A 23,232-nucleotide genomic window follows, 5' to 3' on the forward strand; every position below is an offset into this window, starting at 1 on the left:
GTAGTCCACCACTGATACAGTAGTCCACCATTGATACAGTAGTCCACCGCTGATACAGTAGTCCACCATTGATACAGTAGTCCACCGCTGATACAGTAGTCCACCGCTGATACAGTAGTCCACCATTGATACAGTAGTCCACCGCTGATAAAGTAGTCCACCATTGATACAGTAGTCCCTGGCTGATACAGTAGTCCCTGGCTGATACAGTAGTCCACCATTGATACAGTAGTCCACCGCTGATACAGTAGTCCACCGCTGATACAGTAGTCCACCATTGATACAGTAGTCCACCGCTGATACAGTAGTCCACCATTGATACAGTAGTCCACCATTGATACAGTAGTCCACCATTGATACAGTAGTCCACCGCTGATACAGTAGTCCACCGCTGATACAGTAGTCCACCATTGATACAGTAGTCCACCGCTGATAAAGTAGTCCACCATTGATACAGTAGTCCCTGGCTGATACAGTAGTCCCTGGCTGATACAGTAGTCCCTGGCTGATACAGTAGTCCACCATTGATACAGTAGTCCCCGGCTGATACAGTAGTCCCCGGCTGATACAGTAGTCCACCGCTGATACAGTACCAAACCATTTGGGGTCAGTGTAATGTATGGATCTAATACACATGTTCATATTGAATTTTGCCCTAATCTACCTGGTAAAATTCATATTTCAACACATTTTCTTGAAAATAAATAAAAGCTGAAGCATTGCAGTTTGAGAAACAGGGTAAAAACACGTTTCCAAATGCAGTGACCCTAAATGGTAGAGACAGATGTGTATGGTTTTACACTTGTGATGGGTGACCTTACTTACACACACACACTCGCAGGCAGGCACACCTTTTTGTTTTTTTATCCTTCTGGGTGCTTGAAACACAGAAATACATGTTCCCTATCCCTTAACCTAACTCTAACATTAACCTCAATAATCTAACCTATGTGTGTATACCTGACCTAGCCCTAACATATTGTTTTGGGTCCCTATTGGGCTTAAGGGACTCTGAGCCCCTGTCAGGAAGCCCCTGGTTCTGTGGTTTGGCTGAAGCTTGTATAAGACAGCAATATTACTGTTATCTATTATAGCCTAGCCACTGTAGCCCCTTTATGGTCGACCACTAATAGGTTGACTGTATCTTCATTCCTTCACTTTTATTGCGCTTTTATCTTCCACTGGACCCCTTGGGCAAATCTGCGAGCAGGATTCGAACCCTGGTCTTGTCATGACACCGCTAGCTACAAAAAGTGATTATTCCTCTATTGCTTTTGATTGTGTCAATAAATGTACATTAGCCGTGTTGGGCATGTGGTCCTTTAGTTGCCTGCCCTGCCAAAGACAGGAGTTTTATGTTTTTGCATAAAATCCATGCTTGGTTCCTCTGACAGCCATTGGATAGGTTTGTAATTTAGTATAATTTCACTTGTAAATTTTCCTGAAGGTTAGGGTAATTTTATTGGGCATTGTGGGTTTATAATAGGCTGCAAAATAGCAGTATTCTAGTGCATTCCGAGGGTGACTTGACATTGGATTCTGTCACACACACAGCTCCCGTCTCCAGGATCAATAGAAAAGTTGTGTTTAAGGATGTGCCTTTGTATGCACCCAAAATAAGTTCTGGGTGAATAAATATTATGAAATGTTATAGTTCCACTATTACTGCAGATATATTAATATAATAATATATTATATTAATCAAAGCTTAGGTATTTGCCTAAGTTTGGTGCCTGAAAGTTGTTGTGGATTCCAGAGGGACTCCACCTGTATAGATCTTTTTGTTCTTTCATTGTGGTCATAAAGCAATGTTGCTGTGAGAAGAATGTATGCCTAGTCTGGAAATGTCTGTGTGTTTGGTTAAGGAAACAGCGGTAAAGTATGCCACTGTCCTGTGGCTGACCTATGACGGACATTTGGGGCAAAGATCTTGAGCCCAACCAACATGGGCTCACAAACTCAGTGCTGTCCATGCGTCAGGCTACATTAACAAGATAATAATACAAGGCCTATGATGCACCTTCAGCAGAAGTGTACAAAACCAGGCCAATATGCACAGATTTTTGATTTAACCTTTTGTCTTGACATACTGGCGTAGCTCTGCTATGCGATGACTTGGCCTACACCAAGGATCGAGGATCACATTGTTTGAGTATTCAAAGGGCACCACCTCAGGGATTGAAGCACGCCACTCCATGCTTCATGCCAAGATAATTGATTTAGTTCCTTATCCGCGCGGTGACAAACAACGGCTGTCAGAATGTTAAATGACTGGTTCGTGTGTCTGTACTGTGCATACAGTTGTGCTCAAAAGTTTGCATACCCTGGCAGAAATTGTGAGATTTTGGTATTGATTTTGAAAATAATATTTAAGGATAGTGATCATATGAAGCCATTTATTATCACATAGCTGTTTGGCTACTTTTTAAATCTTAATGATAACAGAAATCACCCAAATAGCCCTGATCAATGTTTACATACCCTTGAATGTTGAATGTTACAGACACACAAGATGACACACACAGGTTAAAATGGCAATTAAAGGTGAATTTCCCACATCTGTGGCTTTTTAAATTGCAATTAGTGTCTGTGTATGAATAGTCAATGAGTTTGTTAGTTCTCACATGGATGCACTTAGCAAGCTAGATACTGAGCCATGGGGAGAAAAGAACTGTCAAAAGACCAGCGTAACAAGGTAATTGGAACTTTATAAAGATGTAAAAGGATATAAAAAGATATCCAAAGCCTTGCAAATGCTAGTCAATACTGTTCAATCACTTATTAAGAAGTGGAAAATTCTGGAATCTCTTAATTCCAAGCCAAGGTCCGGTTGACCAAGAAAGATTACAGCCAAAATGACAGAAGAATTCTTCGGGATACAAAGAAAAACACACAGGTAACCTCAGAAGAAATACAGGCTGCTCTGGAAAAAGACGGCGTTGTTGTTTCACGGAGCACAATAAGACAATACTTGAACAAAAATGAGCTGCCAGAAAGAAGCCTTTACTGCGCCAATGCCACAGAAAAGCCTGGTTACAATATGCCCGACAACACCTTAACACCCTCCATATCTTCTGGCACTCTGTAATTTGGAGTGATGAGACCAAAATAGAGCTTTATGGTCACAACCATAAGCGATATGTTTAGAGAGGGGTCAACAAGGCCTATAGTCAACAGAATACCATCCCCACTGTGAAGCATGGTGGTGGCTCACTGATGTTTTGGGGGAGTGTGAGCTCTAAAGTCACAGGGAATCCTGTGAAAGCTGATGGCAAGATGAATGCAGCATGCTATCAGAAAATACTGTCAGCCAATTTGCATTCTTCTGCACGAAAGCTGCGCATGGGACACTCTTAGACTTTCCAGCACGACAATGACCCTAAGCACAAGGCCAAGTTGACCCTCCAGTGGTTAGAGCAGAAAAAGGTGAAGGTTCTGGAGTGGCCACCACAGTCTCCTGACCTTAATATCATCGAGCCACATATGTTTGGGTGATCCCAAACATGCGGTTCATGTAAGATGACCAAAGACTTTGCATGACCTGGAGTCATTTTGCCAAGACGAATGGGCAGCTATACCACCTGCAAGAATTTGGGGCCTCATAGACAACTATTACAAAAGACTACACGCTGTCATTGATGCTAAAGGGGGCAATACACAGTATTAATAACTAAGGGTATGCAGACTTTTGAACAGGTGTCAGTTCATTTTTTTTTTCTTTGTTGACATGTTTTGTTTTATGATTTGTGCCATTCTGTTATGACCTACAGTTGAATGTGAATCCCATAAGAAATAAAATGTGTTTTCTTTACAAATGGTGCATATATTACCAGTTATCCAAGGGTCAGCAAACTTTTGAGCACAACTTTGTGCGTGTTTCCATTGTGATGTCTGTCATCGTGTGTATTTCTGGACTTTTATAGTTACAACTACAAAACCTGACTGTCGTTGTGACACTACTAACTAATTAGTTTCAGTTTTCGATGGTCTTCATGGTGTTTTTGCTTTGTTTCAGCAGTTTTCTTCGCCGTAATAACTGCTCCTTTGATTACTCACTTACGACAGACCGGTTTGGAAGTGACAGTGAAAGTGACCTGTGTCTTGTCCTCCCCTTTCACTCCGTGTTAGAAGACCAACTGTTGGGAAGAGGTTGAGGACAGTTGTAATGCAAAATGATTTCCCCTTGGAAAAGTGGATGGGTGTCAGAGCAGATCAAAGGATTGATGATTAGATGGGTGACAGTCCTGTGGGAAATGTCTTTGAAAACCACCGGCGCTAGTCTTTTCTTTGGTCAGTTTGGCATCAGTCTGCTGTGTATTTCTGCAGGCTGAATCAATGGAGGGTTAATGGGTGTGTGCGTGAGCGCGTGTCACTGGTGAGTGCGTGGCGTTCTTTCACATGAAGACGGTACACAACTGCAGTCGGTTCTTCTCCGCAACGCGTCTCAACAGGAACTTCATCTATTATTGACCAGCCTGCTTTTGCTGTGTGGATAATATACACTCACCTAAAGGATTATTAGGAACACCTGTTCAATTTCTCATGAATGCAATTATCTAATCAACCAATCACATGGCAGTTGCTTCAATGCATTTAGGGGTGTGGTCCTGGTCAAGACAATCTCCTGAACTCCAAACTGAATGTCAGAATGGGAAAGAAAGATGATTTAAGCAATTTTGAGCGTGGCATGGTTGTTGGTGCCAGACGGGCCGGTCTGAGTATTTCACAATCTGCTCAGTTACTGGGATTTTCACCCACAACCATTTCTAGGATTTACAAAGAATGGTGTGAAAAGGGAAAAACATCCAGTATGCGGCAGTCCTGTGGGCGAAAATGCCTTGTTGATGCTAGAGGTCAGAGGAGAATGGGCCGACTGATTCAAGCTGATAGAAGAGCAACTTTGACTGAAATAACCACTCGTTACAACCGAGGTATGCAGCAAAGCATTTGTGAAGCCACAACACACACAACCTTGAGGCGGATGGGCTACAACAGCATAAGACCCCACCGGGTACCACTCATCTCCACTACAAATAGGAAAAAGAGGCTACAATTTGCACGAGCTCACCAAAATTGGACAGTTGAAGACTGGAAGAATGTTGCCTGGTCTGATGAGTCTCGATTTCTGTTGAGACATTCAGATGGTAGAGTCAGAATTTGGCGTAAACAGAATGAGAACATGGATCCATCATGCCTTGTTACCACTGTGCAGGCTGGTGGTGGTGTAATGGTGTGGGGGATGTTTTCTTGGCACACTTTAGGCCCCTTAGTTCCAATTGGGCATCTTTAAATGCCACGGCCTACCTGAGCATTGTTTCTGACCATGTCCATCCCTTTATGACCACCATGTACCCATCCTCTGATGGCTACTTCCAGCAGGATAATGCACCATGTCACAAAGCTTGAATCATTTCAAATTGGTTTCTTGAACATGACAATGAGTTCACTGTACTGAAATGGCCCCCACAGTCACCAGATCTCAACCCAATAGAGCATCTTTGGGATGTGGTGGAACGGGAGCTTTGTGCCCTGGATGTGCATCCCACAAATCTCCAACTGCAAGATGCTATCCTATCAATATGGGCCAACATTTCTAAAGAATGCTTTCAGCATCTTGTTGAATCAATGCCACGTAGAATTAAGGCAGTTCTGAAGGCGAAAGGGGGTTAGTATGGTGTTCCTAATAATCCTTTAGGTGAGTGTATGTTAAGAGCAATCTGTGTAATCAGTATCATGTGTCTACTTGGCTTACGCCAAATGCGAATTCTCCTGAAGTAGAAATTGGGGCAGCCATTTCGAAATCCTGTGACATTGAAAATATATTCCTCGATTGATAAAGGTTCAGTTTAAATAAAAAGTTTAAATCAAATTTAAGATGGTTTTGGGCACACAACTGATGTGGACTTTGTCTAGGCTTACCAGTAAGTCAGTGCATAATTATTCTGCTGTTTCACTGGGATGTGGAATGCAATTACAAAGTGCTGTGAACCGAGCCCTGAATGCATTTAATCATCAATGTTGCATTTAGCTCGTTGATTTACTCAATATAATTTCCATTTCTAACGTTTGGAATAACTTTTGTTTCTGTGACACATTCTCTCTCCCAATAACAACCTGGCTTGTATCATATGGTATCAGAATAGTCCGGAAACCACAATGGATGTGTAACCAAGCTAGCATAGTACAAGGAAGTACCTCTTCAGCTCTGCTTGACTGGTTCGGATAGATTCATTAGTGTGAAATGGGTACTGACGAGCCATGGCCTATTTAATGTGATACAGACCAGATGAGTCAAGTCAGGAATACCCTAGTTCTCAAAGAGAAAGGTTTTTATTATTGCCTAGCAATATGATGTAAGCTCCCTGAACATCAAACCAACAAACTGAATAAAAATACACAAACAATAAACAAGACAAACTGAAGACGAAAACATGACACTTAAACAATGCAGTAGCTGTAGTCATCGCAAAATCAGTCCAAACCAAAATGACCTTTGGGAATTACCTCCTAGGGTGAGAGAAATTAAAACGTTTCAATACTCTTTCATCATTAGAGAGTATCGATGTGGTTTCTCAGGCCATGTTCTGTAAGGTGATCGATCCTATTCTTTTATCCTCATCTCTTGTTATTTGATGAAGTCCTGTGATAAAGCCGCGCTATCTGGGGAGGTGGAAGTTTGGGGAGTGTGAGGAAATAATCTAATTTTGTCTACTTTTGAAATAAGTGCTTTAAATCTCAGGAAGTCATACAGATTCTGTTTGATCTGGTAGAATTTGCTACATGCTATTGAGGAAGATGATTGTGTTTTTTAGGCTTGAGTGGGTTTGGCTAATTATAAGATGAATCAATACTGTGCCAAATCAAACTAATGTCAGGAGTCAATCCAGTCGTGTCTTAGGCCATTGTCAGTATGGATGAACCTTGTTCGTTCATACACCCCAAACAGCACACTCTATGACCAATTTGGGATGGGTCCAGAACCTATCAATGAAGGTTTTGGGATGGGTCCAGAACCTATCCATGAAGAGAGTTTTGGGTTGGGTCATTGTTACGCATGCAGGTACCCTTTATGTGTGATTGTGTTTTTTCCCTCCTGCTGTTTTCCCAGGTGTCCCTTATGTTCCTTATTGTGTTCGTTGGTGTTTCCCACCTGGCAGTCATGAGTGCAATGCCTGACTGCTGAGGTGGACCAATCAGTGGACACTTTAGTTGTGTGTCGTTTGTTCTCACAGTTCATGTACACTACACCACTTTCCATGAGTTTTATGTTATGGGTCTCTGTACCATCCGCCCTAGACTGCTAGAGCCACAGGATTCATAAGTCCTGAACCTTTCCATGAAAAGGGTTTTGGGATGGGTCCTGAACCTATCCATGAAGAGTGTTAGCATCCTAGTGGTTGGAATGTTACTCAATAACCAGGCCATAATGAAAGGCCTGCTGTCTCTGAGGCACTATGTGTTTTTTTTTCTTCCTGTTTGCTCCAGGTCAGATGGAGTGGATGGTGGAGCTTTGTGGTGGGGCAGTGGTCAAGGAGCCTCGTCTCTTCACTGGTAAACGGGTAAGAGCAAGTAAAATGCTACACAGAAAAGGCAGATATTTGCTGAAGCATTCGTCCTGTGTATGTTTGTGACAGAACCCTGGAGACAGGCTCAATTGGCTGAAAACATTAGTCTAGTGTGGGTCTTTTGTTCTAAGAACTGTTGTAAATGCCCTTACAACACACAAAGACAATATTGTATTTTTTTTGTTGACTGGGTCATTCAAAATGCATTGTACGGAAACTGGGACTTTTTAAATCAATGTTTTTCCCTCATATTGTCAGGCACGCCAGCTAGTGGTGGTACAACCCAGCTCGCACCAATCACCAGTAAACTACCGGGGTGAGTCTCAAACGCACCCACAAACGCACTCACAAACGCACCCACAAACGCACCCACAAACGCACTCACGCTGTCTCTGACACACATTTTCAAAAAAAAATCTTTCTCTTACACAAACACACTGTTAGGCTCCTTCATTAAGTTTGGGGATTGTAATATTAACTCGACCTGCATGGAGGTGGTCACATCGTTCCCTGCCCACACTGTTGCCCCTAGGCTGAGGCAGTGTACAAGCATAGACCCAAGGGTGAATGTAAACCGATACGATTGCAGTCAGAAAACTAGGCAACCACATCCTAATCCAGTGTTACCACATCAGCTGCGTGATGATGAGCAGATACTTTAGACGGGCTGTGGGCTGTACGTGCATATTTACATTTTGCAAAGGAGTTAAGTTGCCGAAACTGAGGATGGTTAAGTTGCCAGTACTAAGGCAGTCGCGTAAGCCAGTGGAGGCCCTGATTTACCGGTCCTAACGAGTTGTCAGATGTCCTTAAACCCTTTAGATTGTCTTCGTTGTAACCGAATGTCTCTTTCCATTCATCAAATTTCAAGAACGTCGAGCCCGTTTCGATGCAGGAATTATTTTCAGAGCGGACAAACGTGCACAAGCTGCCCACTGGCCCGTAGCAGGGCCGAAGGATATGGCGCGCGTGCTATCTGGGTGTCTGGGAAACCAATCAAATTAGTCTCTGTTGTTAGCTGTAACAGATTGGCTAATAAAGCTGTAAAGAGGCAGGCTGTGTGAGGCGATAGGGTCCAGAGGGGAGAGAGAGAGGGGAGAGATATTAAACAAGAAGGAAAGCTATTGTCAAAGTAGCCACAGAAAAAGTAGGACCAGAAAGAGCCGAGAGATGGACAGAGAGTGGGGAATATCAGAGAGGGATGGATGGAGAAGGGAATATCAGAGAGGGATGGATGGAGAAGGGAATATCAGAGAGGGATGGATGGAGGAGGGAATATCAGAGAGAGAGAGGGATGGATGGAGGAGGGAATATCAGAGAGAGAGGGATGGAGGAGGGAATATCAGAGAGAGAGGGATGGATGGAGAAGGGAATATCAGAGAGAAAGGGATGGAGGAGGGAATATCAGAGAGAGAGGGATGGATGGAGAAGGGAATATCAGAGAGTGAGAACATAACAGAGAGATGGATGGCACAACCCTATAGAGCCCTGTTAATATGCTATACTATGTGAAGATTAATTGTACCAGGAAATATAGCCTGTTTGAAACGCCCCCCCCCCCCCCCCCCCCCCACTTCTCTCCCAGAGGTCTGATTTGCATTTTCCATTTTTCCATTTATGTCATTCATCAGTCTGCTTTTTCCAGAGCAACTGGCCCCCCGCGGGAATCACAACCACAGCGTCGCAAGAGCTGCGATCTTGCCGCGTAAAAGCCACGAGACGCGGGTAGTTGGCTGCGTTTTCATGGGACCTCTCATTCGCGGTAACCGTGGGCCCCACCGTGGAATCAGGTTGATCTGCCTGCCGGTCTGCGCCGGCGATTCTGATCGAACGCTGAGCGCGCCATCTAATGCACACGCACCGAAGCCCCACCCCCACCCAGCAGGAGCGCTACTTTGGGGAGATTCCATTGTGTCCAAGAACCGCTGCCAGATCATGGCTGTGTCTGCGCTTGTCTCGTTTTAATGTACGTGCGGCCATTTTGTTGACGCCTTTTGTCTTTCTCCCAGCTCTGCGCGGGGAAGCCGTTGTCATCGCCCGTGGCTGGCTGTTGGATACCGTGGCAACCTACACCCTTCAAAGCCTGGACGGCTACAGAACGTAACTCCCGCAAGCTGGGACACCTTCGAATGGTTCCCCTGGTTGGACCTGTTGGACTCAGTTTGTTGACCTTGTGCCCAAAATTGTTTCCCCCGGTTCAGAAGCTCTCACTAGACCCCCCCCCCCCCCCCGCCCCACCAACAGCTGTCTCTATATGCTTTAAAGACATTCTAGGACAAACCAGTTAAAAATGACTGCACTTTACACCTTCTCACCTGAAGTTGCCCTGCATGTTTTTATGTCTTTGACTTCCTATAAAGTTGTTCTTTTGTGGTCACTTACTGATTCAACTTTGCCTTGTGTGCGGTGCATAATGTTATTGTTTTTTTTGTGTTTTTTTTCATCTGAAAATGGCTCGCTTGTAAACAATTCTGCGAGAATGAAAAATGACCCACCTGAAGAGAGCCAGAGGCTGGTGTTTGTCATAAGATTAAGTTTGCCTTCCTTCCTGTGTCTCTGTATCCTTCTATATCTCTCTTGAAAACCTGTCATATCATGAAAACAACAGAGGAAATGGCATAGCTTGGGGCTCTCGGGGGTGGTTTCAAACCAGTCTCCAGGATTTTACTTTGTGCAGTAAATTTGCACAGGCTAGAGCATATGTCATTGCATAAGCATTTACCAAAAAACATCCAAGCAAAACTCTTCTGTAAACTGTTCTGTGGTGCAGTAAAAATGTAAAAGCTTTCCTTTAAGGTTCGGGAGCCTAAAACCACTTATCAAAAACGTTTTGTTTTAGCCGCCATCGTCTGAGTGTTTTCTTTTCAGGAAAAGCTATTTGTATCTATTTACCTATACTTCCCGGTGCACCTTCTGTCTCAAGGTCTCATGCATTTTAATATCAAAGTAGGCTCTCTGGCCTCGCACTGGCAGGCCCTTTCAACAACCTTTTTTATTCCAGTACTCTCTTTGGAATTTTGGCCCTGGTTCGTTACAGCTCCCTATATGTGTGTCCTACAAGTCTGTCTGACCCATGTTCCCTACACAACCTGAGCAAGACTGTCCCAAAACGAGGAAGCGGAGGAAAATGCTCAGGCCAGAACAAGCTTTCTATGAAATTATTGAACAGGCGACTTGGGAATAGAAAGTGAGATGGAGAGTAGAGATTGAAGGGACTGAGCCGTAGATGGCCGTCTTCCATCGATGTAGAGCCGGTGGCACTTCTGCGACCAAGGCTGTGTTCACACAGGAAGTCCGGTTCGGGCAGTTTTTCCACTATAATAAGAGTTCTGATGTGATTGTGGTCGAAATTTGACCACTTGTGCTATCTGAAGGCTTGGATTTTCATCCTGAGCTGATGCCTAGGCAGGCTAACACAGTTGCGATAATGATCTGTGTGGAATATTTAGTTGATGAAATAAACCTGGTGGTTATTAATGCCTAAAGGTATGTGTTGTCCTAAAAATTGTACCATGGAAGCCGTTGCATGTGTGGCGGCTGGTGGTGTTGAAGAGATAAAAGCCTAATGGCACCGTTCCAACTGAACTAATTTGTACCTCTCCTGGGTAAAGGAAGTACCAGAATAACAATGCCAATGTGCTTTAGTCCTTTTAGTTGATTACTGAAAATCACCGGAAAATATTTACTCAGAAACACATCTTAGTGTCATGTGGGAAAGAAACCTTAATGGCAGTGGAAAGGGACTATATAATTATTCTAATTTCAGTTGTGATACTGCCAGTACACCTCTCTTAAAGAACAGACCAAAATAATGAATGTACCTTTACCCCTTAGGCTGCATGCTTGGTGGCTGCATCAGGACAATGGTAATAATTGAAAGTCTGGCATAAGAACAAAGAACATGTTCTCATGAAGCAACGCAGTGAGACAGAAAGCCTCAAGCCTAGCTTGACTATAATTGGACCCCAAAGGGGACAATGCCTCTAATGGTCACATATGGCCATTTAAATAATGTATAGAAACTATTTCAGTGTAGCTGAGTATATGCGACACAAAACAAAGGCCTTCGTCAATCAAGAGTCCGTCTGTTTGTTTGTACAGGAATGTGAATGCTGTATGTATGTCAGTCTGTTTAGCATGAGCGAAGATGACTGGACGTCCCAATTCTTATAATGCTCATGTAATATAGACACCCCACTGGGTTGTAGCTTTTAACAGTAGACTGATGGAATGGTGAAGTCCTCAAGGACGTCACTCCCCTGTCTGGTCTGGGCCTCGCTTCAGAGGGTAAACATCAGCAGCGCCGCCGTCTGCGTTGTCGGAAATGTTTTCCGAATGTCGCTGATTTATTAATTGCTGTAGCGAACAAGTTCCGCTACATTATCCAGTGTCGTCTGCTGTGTTATGTATACATTATCCAGTGTCGTCTGCTGTGTTATGTATACATTATCCAGTGTTGTCTGCTGTGTTATGTATACATTATCCAGTGTCGTCTGATGTGTTATGTATACATTATCCAGTGTCGTCTGCTGTGTTATGGATACATTATCCAGTGCCGAGGGAACCCGGTAAGGTGTTTGTCATGGGGTTATTTTACTGCATGTGTACGAAACAGATACATTGTTTTTCGAACAGTCACACGATGGTCGTGTGTACATATTTGCCTTGTAGGTTATTCCACATCTTCATGTATATTTAATGTAATTGTAATGTGTTGGTTTTTGCTGATTTCTGGCGCTTTGTGAAGTCAGATGTTCCTCACTAATACGTGCTAGGGTGGTCCAGCGCTCCAGGCCATTTCCTCTGGTGCCCTGTTACTGCTGCAGTGTAGGTTTGAATCTGGCCCACTCTTGTAGCAGAAGCCTCTCTATCTTACCCCACTTTTCTGTCAAATAAAGCAAAGGCATGTCTAAAAAGTTATATATACTTAGAACAATGTTTCTCAGTAATGTCTAATATGGTCTGATCTGGAAGACCTCTTACTAGTCCTTCGCTTCAAGTCCCTAGTGTTCATGTTTGTAGTTTAGTCAGTGAAGAAAATTATGGTGTCTGCTGAAAATATTGTTAGTACAGCTGCTGTCTCTTTTTATCTTTTTTTTCCTCTTAGTCTTGGACTGCTCGTGGGAGACTCATCTACTTGATCCCCAGTTGATCTCATTTTGGAATATCTGCTATAACAGTTATCAGTATTCCTAAATCCTTTCTGTAGTGAATTAAGAGCTGGCTTAGGACATAGGCTCCCTTTGAAAACCTTGACTAACTGTTAGCATTCAGATTCAAAATTATACAATCTTCCATTAATACCAAACCAAAGCATCAGTTTCTTTACAACCCTTCTCAACAGCTCAAAAAAGTATGTTATTATCCAAAAATAAAAAACTACTATGTGAAAAAGATACTTACAATTCTTATTTGCAGGCTTTTGAAATGCCAGTTGCACCCTATTTGTCCTGGTTCCCTAAACGCTTGTCATCAGCTGTTTTTTAAATGGCAAACAGAGTAACATTGAGCCGTGTGGATTCAGCTCAATTGTATTTGACAATAACATGCATTGTACAGAAGTATAAGCCAAACACTGCATTGGGCCTGAGCTCTTTCAGTACTTGTCTCAACGCGACAGTGTTTGCCAACACGACTACTGCACATAGCTGTGTAACTGAAGTGGTTTACGGGACGGATTGTATGGGCCAATCGTCAATGGACGTATTGAAATGGGTCAATAGACAAATGGTGAGGCCCCTCATCCCCTCCACACCACGTCCATATGAAGTCTCATAATGTAAGTCATCCACTGTTGCGTCATGTCGTTTGCATGAAAGCACTCTGATGGGAACTCCTTTGGCATTCTGTGGAGAATACTTTTAATTGAATGGGTGTTGTCCAAAATCGTACTGGATTTCATATAAACAGCACCACTTTTGATCAGTCTTTTGGACTTAGGTCAAAGTTAGACCACCAAATAGTGGAAAGGATGTCAGTAGGGCCTTAGGTTTGTTAACGGCTCTGCGTTAGAGCTTTGAAACCCAGTGGTTAAACATTTGTACCAGCAGTTGGACATGGTCATTCAATGAAAGCGTTCAGCTGACACACTGACCTGTTTGGAAAGAAACGCAAGACAGATTGTTGAAGTGTGGATGAGGAGGGAGTGGTTTTGAAGATCAAACGTCCCTTTGTGTTTGACACTGCTGCTGTTGAGATGTATCACAGGGGGAATGAACGATTAAAAAAAGTGTGACGCCATCTGGCGTGATGCTTGTGTGTAAGATTTCTATGTATGACTTACTGACCGTGTGCGTGTGACACAGCCACTTAGCCAAACAAGTGTGACGAGTGTCTCTGAGGTAGTTGGAATTTCTCGGTCTTAAATGCCAGCTGAATACTTACTGATTACTTAGGCAACAAATGCATGTAGAGGACAGGGCAAGCCAACAACATCATTTTCGTACTGGATAACATTCTAAAAAAGCCAATTTTCACGATAGCCTTGCACCGAGGGCTTACTTTACTGATCGATCATAGGCTAAGACTGCTGCGGTGTGAATCACTGTCTACTTCATTATGGCCTTGTATTATTTCAGCTTTTTTTTTCACTCTTTTCAGCTTTTCATAGTAACAAACAAACATCCTTTACTTCCTGTACGCCTGCCTGAGTGGATCAAAGATGTGGATGCAGTTTTCCATGACAACCTTTATTGCCTTGTACTTTGAAGTATTTGAAGTGCTTTGTGTGTCTAGGATTGCGTGTCTGTGTGTACTTCTCTTACTATTGTAACAAATGAGTGGCGCAGTTTTTGATTTGATTGCGCTACCTTGACTGCTCACAAAAAATTCTCATACTGGAAATATTTGCATGTAATCATGCACACAAAACACACACACACACACACACACACCTGGTCAGTCTCCCCTGTTAAATACAGACTGCTATGCTGTCACCACTGCTATTGGCATTTGTTTTCTCCACACTATGTAGTTACTGTGTGTGTGTGTTCTCCCTGGAGCTGTGCCTCAGGTTGTCTTTCGTTGCCCGGCGAGCAGGAGAGGTCCAGCCTTCGTGGACACAGGCTGTGTATATTTTGAACATGCTTAATTTTACTTGCTGTTTAAAGGGGTCATGTGTTGTTTATGCCTCACTGTCTCGCTGGGACACGGCGGCCATGGTCCTCACTTTGTCATCAACGGCCTGCATTTACCGGAGTTACCCCTGGACATCAGTACAAATTCTGCGTTTGGTCTTTCCCCTGATAATGTTAGGGACTGTGGACCAGTTTATCCTAGATTTGTGCTTAAAGTTACCTACTGAACGGAGTGTCTTCATGGTTCATCTGCACTGGTCTACAGTCATTTTTACATTCCCTAATGGCCACAGGTCTCTATCTAGAGGGTAACTTCTGTTAGAAGGTTTTATGACCATGTGAGTGGCAACCAACATCAAAGATGCATGAGGCTCAGGGGAGTTTACGGTGGGAGTAAAATGAAAGATGGACCCACTCTAAGGCGCACTTGAAGAACTGGAGGGTGAGTTTAGTTTAAAGACATTTGCAAAAAACACCTCCCTCTCCATGGCATCCAGTGGCATGTGCCCAACCGTACTCAGCTCCAGAGTCCTGTTGGGCACGCTGTAAACGGGTGGAGAAATCGTGTGTGTGTGTGTGCTTTGTCTTGGTGCGCACCCGTCCGTCCTGCCGCAGAGTGTCCGAGTGGCCTGTGTGGAGCAGAGAGAAAGTGAGCTTGCCGATAAAGCCACTGCCTGAAGGGTGTGTAGATAAAGCCTTCGTCTTGAGAAGGTGTGTGCGGCTTCAGTACTGATGATCAATGATTAATTGTAGCTAATTTAACACAAACACAACCCCTGAGCATGTTCTGACTTCCAATATATACGCATTCTGTCCCAGTTCAAAAGCGTGTTTAGCTATCTAAAGTCTCGAAGCATTCAATCTAGAAACCTGATGTTTATGTCGCGCCTTTTAGATTTTATAATTCAGTCAAAGATAGTCTTTTCACCTGTTTTGAACTAAAGTTTAAACACGGCATGCTACGATTTCATCGATTTTACCGTTATTGTCTCATACAGTTTAAATGGGGATTCAGCTGTGAAGAGTACACTTCTCCAGGGTGCAGGTGGCGATCGAAGGTAAGCAGTTGCCCACAGAAATCTGTGAAGGCGGCGAACTGCAGTCAAGATCATAGTTTTAGTTACAAACATGCAGATAAGCTCCATCGAGATGATTTCTGACAGTTAGTGCCGAAATTGTCGGCTGTGCAAACCCAGTTTAATCAGCTGTGCAGGTGGCTGGTCTCAGATGAATCTGCAGATGAAGAAACCAGGTCCTGGACTGGCATGGTTACGTTGGGTCTGCGGTTTAGAGGCCTACTGGATGTAGGGTAAGATGAGGTAATTTGCCCCCCCAAGAACACAAAATGTCACTTTTTTCCCCCCTACATCTTATGTTTATGATGATTAAGTTTTGGAGAATAAATAATTTAAGGAAACCAAATGGATCCAATTTATACTTTTTTAGATATTTGGTGAAATGTTGCTTTTAAAAACTTTATTTTTCTTTGTACTGGGGTAACTGGCCCTCCCACATTGGGTAACTGCCCCCCGCCCCACTCAGAAACAACATTAACTTGTGGACAAAGATTTTGGGGAAGAAATGGAATGTGTATTTTGTTTAATCTTGGGTGAATACACCATAAGGGAAACAAATGGATGCAATTGTATACATATTTTGATGAAATGTTGTTTTTAGAAAATGTTTTTTTTTGTTCTGGGATATCTGGCCCCCATGGGCTAACTGGTCCAGTGGGGCTAGTTACCCCAATAGGGTTTAACACATTAAAATCAATTTAATCTGATTTATGCATACATTTTTTGTAATTAATACTAATGAAAGTTAGCAAACACAAACTGATTGTACAAATGCCATGCATAACCATAAATGGGGTAACTAGCCACTGGGGGACAGTTTCCCCACACTCATCCAACATATTACTACTTTATTTAAAATGTATTCAACATTTTCTCTATGAACAAGTTGAAAGCTTTACAACTTGTACGTATATGTAACTTAATTGAAACAGATGAAACAAAATGTATCAACTTAGGTCAGAATCATTTTGTGGAAATATGTCCAAAAGTTGTGATGACACAGCGAACATTTTTAATTAAGCAAGATCAGTTGCAGCCAGGTTAGGTGTTGGGCAAGAAATTTGGTCACACCTAGTGCGATTTTTCTAAATTACTTGGGGGGTTGCCCCAGGGTGTAGGACACCCCATGTTGAACTGAAAATTTGATTTTCTGGCATCAACCAACAGCTGATGCTTGCCGAACAGTGAAATGACTAGCAATTTGGTACTGCTGCGTGGCAAAATCCTTGCCACTGGCTCACAGCCATTTCATACTACCATGTGATCTAAAACTAGCAAAGCTGGCAAAGTAGCCTTGGTGTGTTTTTATATATTTTTCAATAAAACCAAAGGTGTAAAAAGGACAAAGTAAAATAACTGCGCTAAATGACCAGGAAATGGGCCTTTTTTTGAAATTACTCTATATAAACTAATTGGTCAAATTCTACTTTAAGAGTTTACCAACGCCATATTTTTCATCTGTTGACCTCTTACCCAACTTTACTACACCGGGACTCTTTTTGGACATAATTTACAGAACTACTCACCCCTGAACACCAGACGCTATCATTAAAATGCCTTATCACTGTAATTGTTGTAGCTACAACACGGAGGAGAACTATCGTCTTCAGGTAAAGATAGCAGAGTTAGAGGCTCGGCTTCTGATGCAAATGTCAGGCAAGGATTATGTTAGTGTAGAAATAGAAAAAACTGCGTCTGTGGCACCAGGAAGAAATGATAGTCTTGTTAGCCCCCCCGGCACAGCTCCTGCAGCCGGGCCAGAACTTTCTCTTGGTCACTGGGAAGAAATGCTGTCGACCACTTAAACCTGGGTTGCTGGTAGAGCCGACAGATTTTCAACAGGTTTTCTCCACTAGAGTCGGAGTCAAGGCCTAAGCCGTCTTCGGAGGGGAATGATCGGCAGGCTTTTTTTACCGGTGGCCTGGAAAAACTTTAGTCATCGGCGATTCCATTACCCGCAGTATTAGACTAAAGAATCAGCCGGCGATTGTACACCGTTTACCGGGGGACAGAGTCACCGACGTAGCCGCAAATCTGGGGTTGGTGCTAGCGAAGTCTAAAACTGGCAAGTATAGAGAGTACAGAGATATTGTTATCCACGTTGGCACCAACGATGTTAGGATGAAACAGTCAGGGGTTACGAAGCAGAACATAGCATCAGCGTGTAAACTAGCTAGAAAGATGTGTCGGCATCGAGTAGGTGTTTCTGGCCCCCTCCCAGCTAGGGGTAGGGACGAGCTCTACAGCAGTATTGCACAACTCAATCGCTGGCTGAAAACTGAGTTCTGCCCGTCGCAGGAGGTAGAGTTTGTTGATAACTGGCTTTCTTTTTGGGACTCTCCCAGAAATAGGGTCAGGCCTGATCTGCTGAGGAGCGACTGGTGCTCTTCTTTTATCTAGGAACATTGACAAGAGTCACTCCTATAGCCTCACCATGAGATAGGGTGCAGGTCAGGCCGCAGGTTGTTAGCCAGCCTGCTAGCATAGTGGAGTCTGTCGATAGCATAGCCAGAGTAGTTAGTACAGCTTTACCTATTGCCACTGTGACTCGTTCCAGGCTGAGAAAAGTTAAACAAGGTAGTGCTAACAAAAACAACCTTATTAAGATAAAGCCTTCCTCCACCTTGGTCACAAACTCACCTCGGGACTCCTAAATGTTAGATCCCTTGGTCCTAAGGCAGTTGCAGTAAATGAGTTAATCTCTGCTCGTAAACTAGATGTTATTGGTTTATGTGAAACGTGGCTAAAGCCTGATGAATTAATTGCCTTAAATGAGGCCTCTCCTCCTGGCTATACTAGTGATCATATCCCTCGGGCATCCCAAAAAGGAGGGGATGTTGCTAATATTTATGCCAGTAAATATAAATTTACTCTCAAACACATCACTGATTTTCATTATTTAGAAGTTTTACTCATGAAAATGAACCAGGCCGAAAAATCGTTTTACATAGCTACTATTTATAGGCCCCCCGGGCCATACACAATGTTCCTCAATGAGTTTCCAGAATTCTTGTCTAAACTTTTTTGCCGATTTCAATATTCATATGGAAAAGTCCAATGATCCTCTTCAAAAAGCCTTTGTAGCCATAATTGACTCAGTGGGTTTCATCCAACATGTCTCAGGTCCAACACATTGCCACAATCACACCTTAGATTTAGTCCTGTCACACGAAATAGATATTGTAGATCTAATAATTTCCCCCCAAAATCTTGGATTATCAGATCACTGTCTTATTACATTTACCGTTAAAACAAGAAATCCACATGCTCCGCAAACAATGAGTTTAAAGCCGTACTATAAATTCTCGGGCTACAAATAAATTCCTTGATATTCTTACAAGTTCGCTCATTAACGACAGAGTAAATAAATCTGTAAACTATCAAATCAAGGATCTAAACTCAACACTGTGAAATACATTAGATACGGTTGCACCACTAAAAACAAAAGAAATTCACAACAAGAAACTTGCTCACTGGTACACAGACAATACTAGAGCACTCAAGCAAGCCTCCAGAAAATTGGAGCGAAAGCGGCGCTCCACCAGTTGGAAGTATTCAGACTAGCCTGGATAGACAGTACCCTACAATACCGAAAATAATTCACGTCTGCTCGATCAGCTTATTTCTCCAACCTGATTGAGGTGAACAAAAACAATCCAAAATGTCTCTTCGATACAGTTGCAAAGTTAACAAAAAAAACAAAGCTCAACAAGTGAAGTGGGTCTTCACTTTAGTTGTAATGAATACATGAACTACTTTGATGAAAAGATCATCACCATTAGAAAACAAATAACTGACTCCTCCTTAAATAGTTATGGTCCTCAAAATCTCAGTTGTCCTGAGAATGTCCTGAACCTCCCTGACCAGGTGTTAATGTGGACACTTAAATTTTTTGATACCGTATCGATCGACACATTCACCGAATTTGTAATGAGTTCTAAACCCACAAACTGTCAGCTAGACCCGATTCCAACAAAATTACTTAAGGAGCTATTTCCTGTGCTAGGTCTGCCAATGCTGAACATAATAAATTGCTTCCTTTCCTTTGGATGTGTACCAAACTCATGAAAAATAGCGGAAATTAAGCCTCTTCTAAAAAAATCTAATCCTGATATATTAAACAATTATAGGCCAATATCAAACCTCCCGTTCCTCTCAAAAATCTTAGAAAAATGTGTTTCCCAACAACTGAATGCCTTCCTGAAGACAAATAACATTTATGAAATGCTCCAGTCCAGTTTCAGATCCCATCATAGTACTGAGACTGCACTCGTGAAGGTAACAAATGGCCTCAGACAAAGGTTATTGATCTCACTATATATGCTGCCTCTGGGTGATGTAACCCGAAATCACAATGTACATTTTCACTGTTATGTTGATGACACACAGTTAAATATTTCAATGAAGCATGGAGAAGCCCCAAAATTAGCTACTTTGGAAGCATGTGTTTCAGATATTAGGAAGTGGATGACAGAGAACTTCTTGCTCTTAAACTCAAGAAAAACAGAAATGCTTGTTTTAGGACCCAAGAAACAAAGAGCGTTGTTAGCAGATCTCACTGTGAACCTCGACGGCTGCATGGTCATATCCCAAAAAACTGTAAGAAACCATGGCGTTACCTTTGACCCTGACCTCTCCTTTGATGAACATATAAAATATGTCTCAAGAGTTGCTTATTTTAATCTTTGAAATATTGCAAAAATCTGAAACTTTCTATCAAAAACTGATTCCATGCTTTCGTTACTTCTAGACTAGATTACTGCAATGCTCTTCTTTCTGGTTATCCAGACAAATTAATAAATAAACTTCAATTAGTGCTGCACACGGCTGCTAGAATCCTAACTAGAACAAAAAAAAATTGAACACATTACTCCTGTCCTGGCATCCTTACATTGGCTGCCTGTTAGGGTTAGGGCTGATTTTAAGGTTTTACTCTTAACCTATAAATCAATACACGGACTTGCTCCTACTTACCTTGCTGAAATGATCCAGCCAGGCATACCTACACGTAACCTACGATCGCAAGATGCAGGCCTTTTAATTGTACCTCGAATTTTTAAACAAACAGTTGGAGGCAGGGGCTTTTTTCATAGAGCTCCACTACTGTGGAATGATCTGCCAATTAAGGTTAGAAATGCAAACTCAGTGCAAACTTTCAAGTGTACACTAAAAATGAATCTCTACAGCATGGTTTAGGTGTAGCCTGGCCTGGGGGCGTGAAGGTGACCAGAAGGCTTGATACTGTCCACCCTTGCTGTCTTGCCAGGTGGGCTCTCGTCGCCACTGGGATGCCCTCCCTCCAATGTCTTTCGAGGGAAGAGTCACTGGCTTGTTGTTGTCTCTTTGTTGCGCACTTGTGAAATTGGGCTGTACTCTGCTGGCAATACTTGGCCCTCATTCAGGGTGGTTGCGGTTGGTGATGCCTTTGGTTGATGCCTGGCAATGTTGGTGGATTGATTTCCTGCCTGTTGGGCCCTGTCCGGGGCCTCCCCCGGGTAGGGCCACAGTGTCACCGCACCCCCCCGTCTCATTCCCAAGGTCTTAAGCTGCTATACTATTGTGCTGGGGGATTGGGTCAGTTCTCCTTCCCCACTAAGTTCACCTTCTCCACTATAAATCGTTGTTGATATGAGGAATGCATTTTCAGAATTTTCCCAGTCTCCTCCCATTTTAAACTTTAGGAGGACATGAGGTCATGGTCTACACCGGAGGAGTACCTGGTTTGGGGGGCCCGTTGCTGTCCCTGTCCTTGTCCATCTGGTCATACTTCTGACCTATTCTAAATTTAAATAGACTCTGGTTTTAGCCCACATGCATTTATTAATTATTCCAATTGGACTCTTAATATCTCACCCGGCACAGCCAGAAGAGGACTGGTCATCCCTCTGAGCCTGGGTCCTGTCTAGGTTTCTTCCAAAACTTCGGGCCTTCTTAGAGTTTTTCCTACTGAAATTCAACACTACTGTGGTTTGCAACTTGGGGTTTAAGGGCGGATGTTTCTGTAAAAGCAGTTTGTGGTAACTGCTGTTGTAAAAAGGCCTTTATAAATAAATGTGATTGATTGATTGAGTTCAGAACTAATCCATTGGTTTTATTGATAACTGGTTATGAATTCCATTTAGCTGGTAGCCTACATACCATTTAGATGTTAACATACCAAAACTGTTGAACACAGCCAAACAAAGTAGTTTTACTTATATATTTCTGAATAAAACATAGTATCTCTTTATTGTATTGCTCAGTTATTATTATTTATTTTTCAATAATGAGAATATTGCTTGTTTAATAAAGTTTGAATAAATGTAACATAGTAAAAGTATTCTACATATCACAAAGAAATGTAATATCATAGTATGACATTATTTAATCAAACACCATCTCATTTTGGAATAAAAAATGTAACAGTGCGTGCTAGCAAAATATTTTATTTTGTCTGAAAATAAACAAATGTGAACTATAATTTATTAAATGCCCGGTACAGTCAAAAACTAGATTTTCATATATTCTGGTATTTCCTGGTTTCCACACTACAAGGTCAAAATACCATTTCAGAGTTGCGAAGGACGATGTTGATTGTAACACTCAAAATGCAAACAATATTTATCATATTAAATCTAGAAGTAGGACTAAATGAACTTGGATTGATCCATGATGAAGGCATGCTGGAATATGCACGTTAAGTTGAAGTCTTAGAGAATGAAAGTTGGGAATGAAAAACAAATAAATAAATAAATACAATTGAGGGAACAAATACAACATCTGAGGGAACAGCCAAAATAATCTGAGGGAATGAATAAAACATTGAGGGAATGAATAAAAAAACAGGAAACTACTAAGCCTAGATATTTTTTCTATGTCCCCTAAAGGGGCTTTGTGTTATTGGATTTTTTTTAATGGTTTTGTTTAGTTAGTGAGCCGATAACAGTGAGCAACATTATTTGAAAGAAGTCTTGTGCTCAAAGGGACGTACGTTGTCAGACTGTAAACTTTGGCGTTTTATGTACACACAATGTGAGACATAAAAGGCACCATGTGAAAAAAAAATATATATATTATATGGCTTTCTTTTTTGTACTTTATTACATAATGAAGGCTTATTTTATTTATCTCATTTGAGACATGCATACAATCTTAAGTAGCAGCTTCCTGCCAGTGCACCACTTGTAAGTATAATGCCTACAAGTATGACAGGAATTATGTCAGGCTCAGACGGTGTTACCATGGTCCTCTTGTTGTTGGTGCATGGCCAATGATTCACAGGACGGAGGTGACCGGGGCTAAAGAGCAGAGGACTGTGGAAGTGCAACTGGCTTCAGGGTTTGCGGATGAGTGTCAAAGCTGAGACCAAAAATAGACTATGTAGAGGTGAGAGCCCTAAAGCGCTAACCAAGGTGAGATATTTAGTGGGTAAACCTTAACGGATGTGACTGACTGGAGGCGAATGCACTGCACATTTAGACAGAGCCAGCAGGTGACTCAACCAACTCAAGCGAACAAGTTTTGCTTCATTACTAG

General features: G+C 42.4%; 1 protein-coding gene across 3 annotated transcripts in view; it reads left to right on the top strand.

Moving 5' to 3' along the window:
* The window catches only part of LOC105030602 (BRCA1 DNA repair associated), a 39,498-nt gene extending 29,703 nt beyond the window's left edge, over window positions 1–9,795 (top strand). For all 3 annotated transcript variants that reach the window (XM_020046845.3, XM_013133832.4, XM_020046846.3), the window contains exons 19-21: window positions 7,486–7,559; window positions 7,824–7,881; window positions 9,575–9,795. In XM_020046845.3, the coding sequence (XP_019902404.2) occupies window positions 7,486–7,559; window positions 7,824–7,881; window positions 9,575–9,669 (227 nt within the window). In that variant the 3' untranslated portion in view covers window positions 9,670–9,795. The remainder of the gene's footprint in view (window positions 1–7,485; window positions 7,560–7,823; window positions 7,882–9,574) is intronic.
* Window positions 9,796–23,232: the final 13,437 nt, after the last annotated feature.

Source organism: Esox lucius, chromosome 5 (assembly GCF_011004845.1).
Source record: "Esox lucius isolate fEsoLuc1 chromosome 5, fEsoLuc1.pri, whole genome shotgun sequence".
Taxonomy (NCBI): Eukaryota; Metazoa; Chordata; class Actinopteri; order Esociformes; family Esocidae; genus Esox; species Esox lucius.